Consider the following 16,274-nt stretch of genomic DNA (forward strand, 5'->3'; position numbering starts at 1 on the left):
CTTTTATTTTGTTTCCTTCTAATGTCAAGGTCTTTTTAAAACTCTGAGTGGATCACAGCTATAAGCTTGCCTCTCTTCAAGTTCATTTCCCTTTCAATTATTGTCCATAATTTAGTTGGATTGGGATTCTCCTTGTTGGAAATACATTGCATTTCCCCCACAAGGCTATTTTTGTCTAGGGTTCATGGATCCTCATCTTGGGCTTTGCATGCTAGTTGATATGGATCCAAGAATTACGGACTACCTCCTGAATAATGTTTGCTGAAGGGCCATGATTGCTTGTTGCCAGATAAAATACATGATCCTTAAATTTGAATTTCAGGTCAACAACAAATAATTTTTTAATATATGTATGAACTTGAGGCATACAGAATCCTGTATTTTACTTGTTAAACCTTGCCTTATCTCATTTGGGACAATAACTGCTCTTAAGGTCATTATTGGATTTGTGTCCCTGGGAGTATGAGTTTTAGAGTCAGACTTCAGTTCAAATCCTGGCTCTTCCACTCAAGACACAGAATGTTTTTGTCTCAGAATTCTCATCTATTAAATAGAAATAACAGCAATACACCATGAGGTTGCTGGGAATGTTAAATAATATTTCTATAGTACTTAGCATAATGCCTGGTACATACTAAGCACTCAATGGCTATTGTCATTATTATTGTCAGTTTTATATGGAACATTATGCGCATCAGCCAAGATCTGAGCTGATACTGTAAAACTCTCCATTTATAGGATTAATTTGGGAACTGACTCTCCTAGTGTCTTCCTTGGTGATAACCAAGGCAAAGTGGCATCCTGCTTCTTCCTTTTTGTTTCTGAATACTTCTTCTGCCTGCCCCCCCCACCCCGTCATGAAGTGCCCCAGATTCATTTCTCGAATTGGTTTTCCTCTTTTAATATAAAGACATTTTTTATATACCTGTGTTTAGGGGTCACTTAGAATTCCTCAAGATAGAGGCTATGGTTTTCCTTGATGGAGATACCTGAGTGACTGGTAATCACCTTTGAAATGCTACCCTTAAGCCAATGACTAATGAGTTTGGCTAACAAAGGGGAACAGCCCTGATCAATAACAGGTTTAAATGGAAAGCAGGGAAAGCAAGATCCCACAGATACTGAGAACTGTCTCTCACAGTCGGTCAAGAAATGAATTAAATTGGTTTTCCACTTGTCTTCCTCCTACTTTCAATACCTTCCTTCTTTTTTGTGACCAATGCCTTCACTATTTCTCCTCTCAGGAAAGACTCCAGACCCTTTACATTCTCTTCTCTGACCCACCCTTCCCTCTCAAAACTTGCCTATGTGTTTACACACCCTCCCTGGTGTCTAATCGGATATAGGACATGTTAATTCATCTTTATTTTTAGAGAGGAGGGGGAAGGAGGGGCCATGGGAGAGGGAGAGAGAGAATCTTAAGCAAGTTCCATGTCCCATGCAGAGCCCACCACAGGGCTCAATCTCATGACCCTGAGATCATGACCTGAGCCGAAATCAAGAGTTGGACACTTAACTCACTGAGCCACCCAGGTGCCCCAGAGATATTAATTCATCTTAACATACTAACAGCTTTAAAAGATTCTATTTAATCCTCCTCCCAAACCACAGAGTTTTTTTCAACACCCGAAGCCTGAAAAAGTAAGCCTAACAGTGGCTCCCTAGCAGATAAGGGAGGCCATGCAGGATTCCTTAAATCACACCACATTATCAGCTGCCTGTTCTATCTGCTTCGCATGAATGGAAGGGAGCAGTAGAGCAGATAATCTAAAGATCATTTCCACTTGGTTTGGGAATGCACCACACAGTGTTGTTGTAGCTGATTTGCTTTGCTAATTATGTTCTACTTAAGCTAATATTGAAATTGGTTCACATTTTTTAAGCTCATGTGGGCCAGAAGAGGGAAAAGGTGGTGGTGAGGCCCACTTTGAAATGAACGACATATAAGTTCAATGTGTGAGCTGAAGGATCTAAAAGGTAAATGCAAAAGGAGCAAAATAGAACTTTGCCAATTATACCTACCTCATGTGACTCCCCGGGCACTGAAAGGCCAGTCTTTGCAATGGCTTGCCCAGGATCTGAAATCTTCATTAGTAGCCTACATTAAGGGTCTTAATCATGATGACATAACTATAGTTAAGTTATATAACCTTGGAGGAGTAACACATTTCCTATCAGACACCTTAGCAATTTGTCTGACTAAATCATCAGTACTTATTGTCATCTAGTGGGAAAAGCACCGAAGGGGTGGGACACAAGACAGCTGTACCTTGATGGGAGCATGGGTACACTAAGAGACTGCTGGGCAACTATGGCAGAAGTACAAGAACCAGGTGCCTTGAGGGTGAGCTGGGAGGGTTGCAGAAAGAGGGTAAGGCAATCTTCACCTTTTTCCTTCCCACATTTTCTTATTTTCTTGCTCATGGTAGACATAGAAAACATGCAACATTATCAAATAAATTATTCCCTTCCTTATGCTTTTCCTGTTGGGCAATTGGGCTTTCAAGGGCTTCTAGAGATTTCAGAGATCTTGGTTTTCCTTAGAGGCATATCATTTGGAGCCAAAGCCTAACTATCCATTGTCTTTCCAACCCTGCAAGCTGCAGCAAGGGACCATGGGGCTATTGAAATGTCTTCCTCTCTTTCTCATTGCAGTCTGCTCCCAGTTCTCAAGAGGGGTGTATGCCATCTTTGGATTCTATGACCAGATGTCAATGAACACTCTGACCTCCTTCTGTGGGGCCCTGCACACATCCTTTGTGACGCCCAGCTTCCCCACTGATGCAGATGTGCAGTTTGTCATCCAGATGCGCCCAGCCTTGAAGGGTGCCATTCTGAGTCTGCTGGGTCACTACAAGTGGGAGAAGTTTGTATACCTCTACGACACAGAAAGAGGTAAGAAGAGGCATTTGCTCTCCTTTATGAATATTCATGTAACAATGATGTTCAACCTCCCTTGACTCATGTTTGTTCCCTTCTCTTTCAATAAATACAATCTAATACTCTTTTAAAATAGTCTTTAAATTCAAGATGAATTAAAATTAAGACCAAAAAATCAATGCAATGGTAATTTTAGAATATGATTTTTTCAAATTAAATACGTCCTCCCACCCTTGGCCATTGAAATGGGTTTGGGACTCTCCTGGTTGAGTCACTGTTGTTGAAAAAGAAACTTCTCCCCCCAAAATAATTTAGGTGGTCTCAAATGCACGAAGTAAAAGCAGCTTTATCTAAAATAGAGAGAGGCCTCAGCTGGAAAGTTTTGGAAAATCAATCATATCAGAGAGTCTAATTATCCCCATTTTAGAGGTTAGAAAACTAAAACCCAAAGCAGAAATGTGCCATAAGCACAGAACTGGGACTGGTGTCAATATCTCCTGCTCTTAGGGCTTGTCCTAACAGAGCACATTAAGGCTTCAGCTTACAGGACCTCAACAATCATCTGATGGAAATAATAAGTGGAGAGTATCTAAACTGGTCTTTGGGAATGGATGTTTTTTCTAATATTGAGGTAATATATGGAGGACACATTCTGTTGAAACAGTCTCAGAAATTAAGAGTCTGATCTTAAATAGTATACAGTGTTAACTATGTAACACGTTATAATTCAGCCAAACAGACTCTTCGAAAGTCCAGTTATCTTTGAGGGGTTTCCCAGTAAAACCAAGGGATCCCACCACTGTAAGATTCCAAAAAAAAAAAAAACAATGTTACTTTATCATTTGTTTGCCTGCAACTCTGGCTATAGGCTGGGGATGGTTCTTTCTGACTCAGAGAAGGAATGAGCAGATAGAAGGCCTGTCTGCCTGAGTGGTACCTGAAAAGGAGGTCTTTTCTAGGTAACTTAACTTGAAGGACCATTTTGGTTTTGGAAACACAGAGAAATCCCTGTATTTGCCTATGGTACTTACTTCTAAAATATCAGATTTCATGAATCTGAAGCAAGAGATCCAAGTTCTACTTCAAGTTCTGCCATTAACGAGATCTCTGACCTTGACTAATGCATTGAAGCCCTCTTGGCCTTGTCCCCTTCCCTAAAGTGCATCTCTTCTTCATGTCACATTCTTTGATTTTTTGAGATACTATACCAGACACAGGACATTTTGTATCTTGCTACTAACCCTAACTTATATATCATCAGTTAATTAGTCAAGCAATTCTATAAGTTGTTACCAACCCCGAATGGTGTGTTCCAGTCTTGTGATAGATGCTCACATAATACAGTTCTAATAGGGGTGGACAGAAAAGGACATACATGAAACAATTCATGAACAATGTGGACCACTATCAAATTGAATACTACGCTATAGACTGTGGTCGCTCTAAGAATTATGAAAAGGTAGCATCCCAAGAAAGTGGAGTTTTCAGAGAAAGCTGGCTAGAGGATCTAGGCTTTAAAGGATATGGAACTTGTGGATTGCAAGAGAATAGGAAGGTGTGGTTTGGAAAAGGGGAAAAGAGATGAAGCAAGGGCAGAATCAGGAAGGAGTGCTATGCATTTGCACAGAGCCTTGCCTGATGAGGGTACCAAAATAGCTTCAATATTCTAATTCACAATTTGCTAAATTCTAATGCATTTCATTTCTTTCAAACACTGAGGATGAATTAGCCTATTTCCATGTACTGTATAGGGTGTTCTCTAGTGAGTAACAATCTAAATTTCAAAAAGGAAGTTTGTAAATCAGGCAGCTTCTCTCTTGAAACCTTTTGTAAACTAAATATCAGTTTTGCTAATACTGTGACCTCTCATTTATTTAAAAGCAGAAGATACAATTCATGTGTTTTCTCCTCATCTCCCATGACCCTTCTTTGCCCATGAGCTGTGAAGTGGAGAAAGGAAGCAAAAGTCCATCCAGGTCTCTTCCCTATCCCTGCCTATTTTCTCAGATCATCTCACTAAATAGTTTGGACAATTCTGTGGTTTGGAGCCAAAAGAAACCTTTCTTAATTGTGTGTATTCATATTTTTCCCCTATAGCCATTTAGCTGGTGGAGCTGATCAGATCAGCTTAAATACTTTCTATGAACTTTTACACTAACTCCCTTCTTGGAAAGCCTTCTTTAAACACTGAATCATGACCCTGTTCCAGTATTTTCAATGGCTTTAATTGCCCACATGGCGGGGGGGAGTAGTCTATTCTTTAAGACTCAACATAATTATGCCTCAACCAACTATCAAACCTATTATCCCTATGTTACCTGATGAAAACCTTCTACTGCAGGCAGCTCCCATTTTCCACTGTTGCCCAAATGTACCAGAACTACGTTTGGTCTCAGCTACTTGGTCTCTACTACCTAGAATTCTCCCCTTCATCTTGATTATGAAAATCCTGCCAATGCTTCCATTTTTTAAAACCCACCTCAAACTCTACTTCTCTAAGAGAGCCTTCCCTGGCTACTCCAGCTCATATTCATTCATTCATTCATTCATTCATTCAATTGGTGCCAGCGTTACAATGGTGAACAAGATAGACTTAATTTCTGCACCTATCCTAATGTATAGGAACTAGTTTTAAAGATTCTCAGTGACAGCCTCATTGAGAAGGAGCATTTAAACTGAGAGCTAAAGGATTAGAAGGAGACAACTGTGTGAAGAGTAGAGGGAAAGAGTTTCTGCAGTGGAAATATCAAGTGCAAAGGCCCTGTGGCAGGGAAGAATTTGACATGTTTGAGGAACTGAAAGAAGACAAGTGTGGGTAAAGGGGAGTGAGGAGGTTGAGAGTGACCTGAGATGAGACTACCTAGGTAGATAGGAGACAGAGCATAGCCATGGAGAATGGACAGAAGCCATGGTAAGGAGTATGAATTTTATTCTAACTTCAATGGGAAGTCTTTGGAGTATTCTGAACAGGGGAGTCACATGATCTAAGTTTCTATAGAGAGTGGAATGTGGTACAAGCGCAAAAGAAGGGAAACCAATTAAAAGGCCACCATGATTATCTAGGTAAGAAATGATGGTGGCTTAGACTAGGCTGGAGATAGAGAAAATGGATGGAGCTGAAATACATTTTGGACACAGAATCAACAGAATTTGAGGACAGACTGACTGTGAGGGAGGAGTGTGAGGGAGAGGAAGGCTTTGTAGATGACTGCTAGGCTTTTGGCCTGAGAGATTGGGTGAAGTGGTAATGCTGTTTACTGAGTTGACTGGGCAGGAAAAGAACGAGAGATCCTGCCCACCTCTGAAGACCCACAGAACCCTTTTGTCCATGCCATTCAGTTGGCACTTAACATTAAGTGTTCGCCATTGTTATTTCAGTGCGTCTGCTATAAGCCCCTCTCTCCAGTGTGATAACAATTGGTTAGCCCCTAGATTCATACGTTGTGCCTACTCTGTTAAATAGCACAGGACTAGGGACATATTTAGAATTTTCCCAACACCATTACTGATTAAAGAGTAAGCCCATGTCCATTTTTTTGTTGTTGGACTGAAAGAGAGAGACAAAGGAAGGAAGGAAGGAAGGAAGGAAGGAAGGAAGGAAGGAAGGTGGGAAGGGAGAGATTGAGGGTAGGAAATGAAGGAAGAAAGAACACGTGAAAGGAAGAAAGCAGGAGAGAGAGAGAACCCAGTTTATTTTTTATTATTATTTATTTATTTTTTATTGGTGTTCAATTTGCCAACATATAGAATAACACCCAGTGCTCATCCCATCAAGTGCCCCCTCAGTGCCCGTCACCCAGTCACCCCCACCCCCCGCCCACCTCCCTTTCTACCACCCCTTGTTCTTGTTCGTTTCCCAGAGTTAGGAGTCTCTCATGTTCTGTCTCCCTTTCTGATATTTTCCACTCAATTTGAGAACCCAGTTTATAAATCAAACCATGAGGTACAGTTCTTTAAAATATTCAATAAAGTATCTATTGTGTATTTCCTCGTTTTCTACAATAACCATCTATTGCTTTTGTAATAAAAATAATGGGGGAAAATTACAACTGTGAAATCGAATTTTAGAATACTTTAAATTACATAAGAGAGAAATGGAAGACAGACAGAAGGGAGCACCTATAATTACATTCAAATAAGGTAAATATATAAATGATGTGACTCTACTGTATAAGGGCAGGGGTAAGTGAGAAGCTGAGAAATGGATTACACAGTTGAGGTCATTTAAAAGATTTGTGGCACAATCAGGGTAACATTGCCTCTGAAATGATGAAACAGCAAATGGATTTCAAGGCTTTGTTAGCTACTCATGGATTTCTGTCTGCCGAGAAAGGTCTGGTTTTGTGTTTGCAGTCAACACTTTGCTTTGTTACCAAAATACCATGTTGTTTCATTAATACAAAGTTGAAAATTCTGCTCTTGGTGCTATATACAGAGAAATTCAGTTCTTAGAAAAATCATGAGGTTGACTAAGTGAGATATCTGTGCTTCTGTACCTTCTCCTCTTTACTGACACCCCTTTTTTATTTACCCAGGGCTCCTTCTATGTTACTTCTCTACACCTGCCCTCCCTGGAGGGAGCAAAGCCTTGATCTCTCTGTCCCAACCCGCCTCTACACCTCCACAGAAGCTTTCCTGTCCCACATTTCGTTTCCACTGATTAATAGACTTTCTCTGCAAGTGACAACAGTTCAGCTGACCAATGTACTCACACTAATTTCTCTATAGCTGTTAATGATGTGATGTGTTAGTCCATCCAGGGGAAAAAAAATTCTATTCAGGTAAGGGCCTTCTGTGACGTAGAACCCTAGTCCAGAGCATGGCTCTCTGATTCTGGGATCTTAGGCACCACAAGTCCAGTTGGGGAGGTCTCTTGCCCACACCGCTTCCCATACAGAAAGTCCTAAAGCCATGCCAGGGAGGTGGCCATCTCTTCCAGCTTTCTGTTAGACTTGTCTCTTGGGTATAAGTGACCTAGTTCTCTGTGGTGCTAACATTTCCCCCAGAACAGCAACATACTTGAGAACTGCAGCCAGACTCCCTCGTGCCCCTGACAACTCTCCTTGCCTTCAATGGGCACAGCCCACAGAGATGAAAGGTTCTGGCCCAGGCTGCGGCTCTCAGCTTAGATAATGAGATAATAGTTCTAAGTGCCCTTTGAGGCAACTAGTCCCTACCTTCTTGCCAGTGTTCAATAAACTCCTGCTGTTTCCCATTCTCAACCCGAAACTCCCTACTCAGTTCCCAAGTAACTCTCTGGAAATCAACAGCCTTCTAAAAGACCTTTCTATTTGCTCTAGAAAGTTGTGGCAGAAACATGGGCAGTGGCAACAGGTAGTCCATCAGTCACCAAGTAATTATTGGGCATTTTCTAGTGCTAGCTTGCACCAGGCTACCGGCAGTATTTAAGAGAGGCAGAACTAGGTCCTGGCTTTGAAGAGTTCACACTCCTGATGCTGAAACAGTGATTTATATCAGAGGCCTGGAAAAAAATTAATTTTTAACCCAACTGTTCCCTCATCCAATAATGACATGTGCACTCATTAGAGCAGACACCTTGTGAAGATTAAAATTGTTGCCAGATAGTGAGGAAGATGGGAAAACGTTGAAAGAGCTTGAGGGTTTAAGAGGTAAAGAGATTCCCCTCAGACAAGGAGAAAAGAGCCTTTCCTCAGAGGAGTGTTTTCAGATTGACTGGATTCAATTCCACACACCTTCCTGCATATTGTCATTTACCACCTACTTATGCAACCTGGCTTGTCTCTCTCATTCAGTTCTACTTTCCCAAATAAAGCACAGAATCTCTGTCTCCCATCTCTCTCTGTTTCTGTCTCTTGCTCTCCCTCCCTCCCTCCCTCCTTCCTGCTTCCCTGTCCCTTTTTACACACACACACTTCCAGTACCAATCAGTGGCACAAATCAATATATCCGTATTATTGGCACCATTTTATCATAAGATAAATCTGTTTGGTAAGAGCAAATGCCATTTCTTATAAGCACTTAGTATGCTCTAGGCCCTGAATTTCTAGATCACCCCATTGAATCCATATGGCATTCCCACATCTTTCAACTGAGGAAACCAAGGCACAAAAAGGCTAAAAGTAGTGAAACCAGGATTTCAACCCAGGTCTGCCACATTCACAGTTCAAGCATGCTGTTCGCTGGACTAACCTACTGCCTCCCATACTTCTAACATTTGAAATCTTCTACTACCTCTTCGCTTAGTCCTTCCTTTAGCCGTTCGTCAAAGGACCTGGTACCTAGACCCTCCCTGTCCTAGGGGTCTTCCTATGGATGTACTTTGTCCAGGGCTTGATATCCTCTATTAAAACCTGGTGTCCACAAATGAACACAAGAAATCGTGGTCCCAGAGTTCCAGGAATCCGGATAGGCAGCAGATCAAAAATCCTGGCTAAGAGGGAAATGAGTAGCAAAAGTAGCTAATACAGCCAGACACAGGGGGGTTGCCTATGGTGCAAACTCATGGAGTGCTGTGGTGGGGACCTGGTTCTGAGGTGAAGTGAACTCAGAGATTCCTCTCTGGGGCAGAAACACTTCCCAGTGCAGAGAGAGCTCTGAGCATGCAGGTGTTCATCACTAAGGCGCCATTTTTGCTTGGAGAAAAAGAAAGCAAGGAGAGGCGGAAGATAGGTTCTACCATGGTTACTTGGCAGGAACCTGGAAAAAAAAGTAGCAGGTACCTTGATTTAAAAAAAAAAAGAAAGAAAGAAAGAAAGAAAGAAAGAAAGAAAGAAAGAAAGAAAGAAAGAAGACAGACTATCGTGGATTTTTTTTTCTCCTCCACTTTAAGAACTGAGTAAAGGATGTACGAAGGTAACAGATGGCTCCAATTCTAGTCATGTCCATTTGCCTTCTGGGAAAAGCAAAGCCAAGAGAGTTTTTATTGAAATTCAAGCTACTTTTTACATCTGAATAAATTAGGAAGGCCCAGAGAGTACATTATGCTGTGAGAGACAGATACTAAATTCCCCTGTTTGAGCGGCAATAATCGGGGTTGACAGTACCTGAGACATTTGGTAGCTTCTGCGGCCTGCCTAATCTATTGTGATGAGTCCTCAACTATGAGAGCATCTTGAGAGCCTGTGCAATAATAACAGTGAATGACTATTTGGACTGGGTTGTGAATAAAAGACCGCACATATGTCTGTAATGAGAATTTCATTGAAAATGAAAATACCGAAGCTGTCATATTTTTTAATACTTCGATTTGCACATCCTTGACTGCTTTGGGGCATAAAAAGAGAAAGTGCAGAGCAATTTGTTGTCAGCTCTTGAAATAAATTATCATTTAAACACTTCCTCTCCACAAAGGTTATTAGCTTAGTAGCTTGTTCCTGGGGTTGGACCATCAGTAGGGGAAAAAAAAATCGCAAGACATTAAACTACCCTTTCAAAAGCTGAATATTAGTTACTGTGGAAATTGTTCTCTCAGTGGCTTAACATATTTTGCTGTAGCTCTCCAGTGCTACAGATTAGACTGCAGTGACTATTAATAAATACTGTCATATTTTACAGCTGTCACGCAAAGCTGAAAAAAGGCTTCGCTGTGATTAGATCCTGTTTACTGTAATATTTCCAGCTCAGCCTCAGAAAGGCAGTTTTCCTATAAAGGTATTTTCCATAAGTAGAATATTTCTCCAACAGACAACATGACTAATTTTAATGTATCATTAACTCCTTGGTGGCAGTGAATTTGTGGTTAAACTGACTTCACAGCCAGAGAGCCATTCCTCTCCAGAGACACACTAAGCTAAAATGTTGAATTTTCTCTCTTGGGCTGTCCTTCATATTCAGAGATGGTGTGACCATCAGGAGATGTGCTTCGAGTCATCACCCTCCCCCACACAGACAGAAGGACAAATTTGCACTGGTTTATCTACCTTCTTTTGCCCTGTCCCTCTTGTGACCAATTGCATTGTTTGCAAGACAGCTGGCCAGGATTTAGGGCAGGAATGACACTTCAGTGGGCTAGCTAGAAATTCTGCTTCCTGAGCTAAAATGCCATCATAAGAGCAAAAGAAATAAATCTCTAGCCCCCCTACCATGCATTAGCTGTTTGGAATGGTATTCACATCTCTGAAAAAAAGGAGGTGACAGCTGGCAGGGTTGCTTTTGCTCTGACCTTCCATTGCTTTTCATCAAGCTCCTTGAGGAATTAACCCTCACTAAGCTGAATATCTAGTTTTCAATGAATGAGTGGTCCTGACACTATTAAGGGTTGAGCCTGAAGGGTCCTTGAAAAGGCTCTTCTAAATGTTCCTTGCCGGAAGCGACAGACTGTGGTGTAGACCTACAACAGTGGCTTTAAGATTCGTCCCCAGGAGCCCCTTTAGGAAACAATTAAAGCCAGGGCAGGAATGCTGTGAAGTTAAACAAAAGAATACATGTACTGTCTTTAGCACTAAGCTGGACACAGTAATACGCTCAATAAATTTTACCTTTTACTGTTATCATTATAGACCAGTGGTCCTCAGTGGGGAGGGAATGTGATTTGACCCCCCCCACACACACACAGGGACATTTGGCAATGTCTGGAGACATTATCAGTAGTGAGGAGAGGCCAGGAATGCTACTAAACATCCTGCAGCACACAGGACAGTATCCACCTCCAAAAGAATTATCTGGAACAAGGTAGCATCAGGGTCAAAGGACTGATGGTTGCAGGAACTCCTCAAGGGGTTGTCAGTGAACCAATCTAGCATCTACTGAGTGTCTCCTACTGTGCCTAGATTAGTGTTAAGAGCTAGCTAGGTTCAATAGGAGGTAGAGCCTTTGGCTTTGAAGAGCTTCTATTATGGTCAGCAGACAGGATAAGATTAACGCACATGAAATAAAGATAAGTATAAAACAACATAAGGCAAGAGCTAGATTGTGTAGTACAGATTTGAAGTATCGTGGGAATCCAAATATGAGAGAGTTTGCAATAGGCAAGCTGACCCATTAGGGAAAGCTCAACAGAAGAAGTTAGACATTTTTCTAAGCCCACCACCAACTAGCAATGACCTTGCCTTGATTGCTAAGGCCAAGTAGGTATCTAGAACCAAGACAACATGGCATTCCCATCAAGGCTCCCAAACGTCAGAGCTCAGGGCAAGAAACACAATTAAAGGAAAAACCAAAAAAAGGAACAATGTTCCTTTTACTAAATGGAAAGCAATTACAGAGCTGTTGAAAATAGGCAGTAAACAAAAGGAGGGAGGAAAATACTGGCAAAATTCCATTCCACCCCCCCCCAACTAATCCTGTAGCAAAAGTGCAATTTGCAACAAAATCAACAGTGCTTTCTCCCTCTCTCTTGTAGTCAAACACACTGTTTGGCATCAGTACTAGCACACATGATGCCTTAGCAGAAAAGTGGACGGAAGCAAGGAAGACAGGATGAGTGGGAGGTTAAGGTGGAGCACAGCTCACTTCACCCTGCCCTCCCCTCTCCCCTCTTCCCCCCTTCCCCAGTCTCTACGGAGTACCTTCAGTCAGGGGGAAAGTGCGGGCACTAACAGAGAGTACATCCCTCCCCATCTTCCTGGATTCTTTCCCATCAGTAAGTTGCCAGTGTCTGCTGCTATCCTGCTTTGTCTACTCCACAAATGATCTGATTAATTCTCTGGTGCTAACTGCCTCAGCGGGCCTTCTCGGCAGTAGAACAGAGGCTAATTAAGATCATGTCAGGCGAGGAGGCTGACAGGTTATATTCCTGGCCACACAGAACTTTTTAGAGGGCGCTTCAACTCCACTGCAGGCAGACAGTGCTTGGCCAGGCACCTGACTCCATTGTAGGCTTCGCATTTATTTCCACCAATTCCTGCATCAACAGGCCTCTGTTTTGTCCAGGATGTACTCCTTCTTCTTGGGATAATGAGCTGCCACTGTGTTTGCTTTCAGTTGCATTACTTCAGCTTCCTTTCATTTGAATTTTTTTTCATTTGAATTTTTAATATGCTTGTAAACAAAGATAATAATTAATAGTGGGAAAAATTAATAGTGGGGTCATTTTCCCTCCTCAATCATGTGTGTAAGTGTTGTGTGTGTGTGAGAGAGAGACAGACAGACAGACAGACTGTGTGTGCGTGTCTTACCAGCACATAGCCCATAGAGGTGAGTTTAGGACAAGTAAAGGAAGCCCTACTTCTCACAGCAGGTAGAAAATGGAGGAAACATATGGAACTCATTACACCAAGTGGTAGATTAGACTGAAAATAAAAATAGCTTCTCCCTCCCCCCAATAAAAGCTTAGGTGAATTCATGGATGACAGATTCACAGTGAGTTATTAAGGGAAAGAGATGTTTGAAGATTTCTCGAAACTGAGGTCACCACAAACCGCACAATAAATTTAAGGGGTCATATTTGCTTTCTCGTAGGCAACTGGTCACACAGGGTACTGGCATTCTGTGACCTGGGTTTTTAAAGATAATCTCAAGAGTCTGCTATGCATCTGGGAGGTGGAGAGGAATACTGAGAAATAGGGAAATGTTCTTCAGGACCACTGTGTCTACTCTTCTAGAATCAGAGCCTCCAACCACACAGCAAGAAAAATACACTATTGTAGGAGGTGACTGGCCCAGCTATAAGGATGTTTAAGAAAACCAGTTCCATGCCCAACTGTGCCACTAAGTAGCATGTGTGATCCTGGGCAAGTTACAGAGCTTTTCTGGTCCTCAGATCCCACACCTGCAAAAACGAGGGGAGTGGACTCAATCATACTTCAACCAACAATTTCTGGATGCAGTAGTTGTGTGGCAAGGGCATTACTAGGGTTATAGAAGTGAATGGAACAGAGTGCCTATCCTTTTTTTTTTAATGATAGTCAAAGAGAGAGAGAGAGAGGCAGAGACACAGGCAGAGGGAGAAGCAGGCTCCATGCACCGGGAGCCCGATGTGGGATTCGATCCCGGGTCTCCAGGATCGCGCCCTGGGCCAAAGGCAGGCGCCAAACCGCTGCGCCACCCAGGGATCCCCAGAGTGCCTATCCTTAAGCAGCTCACAGTTTCGAAGGGGAGCAAGGGTGTGTAAATAAGTAAGTAGAATCTACAGTGATTCTTTCAGGTTCTAAAATTCTGTGGGCTATCATAGCACTTCCATTTCTTTCTCTTTTTTCCCCCATAATGAAACCAGAACTCCTTTTCAAATGGCCACTCTTAGGGAGGGTTACAGAGACTCAAATATTCACTCACATCAGCTTTGAAAATTAGCCAGACAACCTCAGAACACTCAGAGATCCTTCTTGCTCACCCCTTAGTGCCCAGTGCTTAACCTTTCCTGGATCCTGCTAGGCAGAGGAATAAAGGAAACAAGGCCAAGCTGGTAGATTAGGATGTCCAGTAGCTCTTAAAACCCTTCATGGTAGATCTCACAGGTTTTCTTCTGAGATGTGCTGGAATTTTCAACAGTCCCGTCCTCCCCCTACCTAAGGTCTTTACTATCAGCACCCTTCAAATTGTTAAGCCATAGCCCCACACAGCCCTTTCTAGTTTCAAGGCTTCTATGAAATCAATGCATTTCTACCAAAAATTTCTAGGATAATAATGCGGCTTTGTTTCTTGACTATATCCAAATTCTGCAAAAATTCAGAATGCTTCATGAGGCAAGACAGTTACACGGGCTTTCCAAAGGGTCTCTCCAAGTCTAGATCTATATATCTCATCTCCCTCCAAAACCTTTATCTTGATGCCCCACTGGGACCTCAAACTCAACATGCTGAATTCTCTGAATTTATCATCTTCCTAGAAAATTCTTTCCTCCATCTGTGTTCCCAGGCCCCATGAGTGCCACTGCCTGGCTGCCCAAAGCAAAAACTTCATCCTTGAATCTTCCCTCTTCATCATTCCTCACACTCATCACCAAGACCCTCTTCATTCCCTCCACCACTGACTCAAGTGCAGCCTGCCATCACCTCCTGCACTTAATAGAGCTCTTCATCTTACCCCTTTCAGGGCCACCAGGCAGCAATCTTCCCTTCACATCTCTCACTTGCCTAAAAGCTTTCAGTGGTGTCCCATGACTCCTAGCATGGTGTCCTAACTTCTTAGCAGGGCACAGAAGGCCCTACTTGATGCAACTCCAACCCGTTTTTCTAGCCTCATCTCCTCCCATTTCTTACCCACTAGGCCTCTGTACTCTAGCCATCTGGAACTATACTAGTTTCAATATGCCATATGTGCAGTACCTTTATGTTTTTGCTCCATGCCTTTGCATATACTGTTCTGACGTTCTGGCGCTCAGCTCCTTCACCCTGCTCCCCTCACCTTCACACATACATACACACACACACACTATCTGCTAAATGACATGTCCTTCAAAACTCTGCTCAAATATTCACTTCCCCAGGCCTAGGTGTCCAAGGCTGCCTGCCCTGTGTCCTCATAATACTTTGTATATGCCTCTAGTATAGATCTGATCCTACTATAGTAGTATTATCTGTTTATGCTTTTATCTTCCTCAAGAGACTGTGAACTTATTGAAGATTGTTGTCTTACTCATCTCTGCCAGCACTGTGCTAAGTGCTGAGTATAATACAATGCCTGGATGGTTATTTTATTTGTAAATTGAACAAATGAATGAGTGAATAACAGAACCTTCATTTAAAACAAAATGGGATATTTGAAGGGCCTAGTGGAGGTGGTAAAAAAAAGAAGGACTTGGGTGGATTGTATCCTCAGGTCATACATTAGATGTTGCCCCCCTACCTCTTATACACTGGGCTACTCCTCACTTTGAGTCCTTCTGTGACCCAATCCCTTCACCAAATATATCACTTTCCTTTAAAAAAAAATAACAAAAAAGATACCACCTTCCTGGTCCAATCAACTTGGAAGCAGAATGAACATTTTAGTGCTGGGAATATTCGTTGTAGGTCTTTGGCTAAAGGACACCCCTCCAATATGGTAGATGGTCCCTGAGTCTCAGCCAATACAGAGTCATTAACGTTTGAGGAATTTCAAGAGCCAGTGTATAGGTCCTGTACTATTTTATACCAACCAATGGTATTTAGAGATCCACATGAATTCTCTAAAGATAAGAGGAACATGATATTAATTTCCATAGCTGCCAATGAAAAAGTAAATAAAGCAAATTATTTCAACATGTCTATGTAGACAATGTGACAAGGATGAGAGGCAACCTGAGAGCAAATGCAGTTAGTTCTCAGTTATCCGTATAAGATGAAATGAAACAGGCACGGATAAGCCAAAGGGCATTTCTGTGGGCATGAAAAAATGCCATTTTATAACAGAATTTCCTTCTAGTTTCTATACTACTTAGGCTTAGCTGAACATGGGAATAAAGGGAGGTACTCTAGGGGAAGGGAACTTTAAAGATGTCCTTTCAATTATAAATTCTCCCAAAGACAGGAAGCACCTTTTGGAAGAATTACCAG

The 16,274-nt window shown here is 42.1% G+C and overlaps 1 protein-coding gene across 3 annotated transcripts in view; it reads left to right on the forward strand.

The window, feature by feature from the left end:
• GRIA3 (glutamate ionotropic receptor AMPA type subunit 3) overlaps window positions 1-16,274 on the forward strand; it is a 285,127-nt gene that overhangs the window by 66,608 nt on the left and 202,245 nt on the right. For all 3 annotated transcript variants that reach the window (XM_055338480.1, XM_055338479.1, XM_055338481.1), the window contains one exon: window positions 2,656-2,895. In XM_055338480.1, coding sequence (XP_055194455.1) covers window positions 2,656-2,895 — 240 coding nt within the window. The remainder of the gene's footprint in view (window positions 1-2,655; window positions 2,896-16,274) is intronic.

The sequence above is a fragment of the Nyctereutes procyonoides genome, unplaced genomic scaffold, assembly GCF_905146905.1.
Source record: "Nyctereutes procyonoides isolate TBG_1078 unplaced genomic scaffold, NYPRO_anot_genome, whole genome shotgun sequence".
NCBI lineage: Eukaryota > Metazoa > Chordata > Mammalia > Carnivora > Canidae > Nyctereutes > Nyctereutes procyonoides.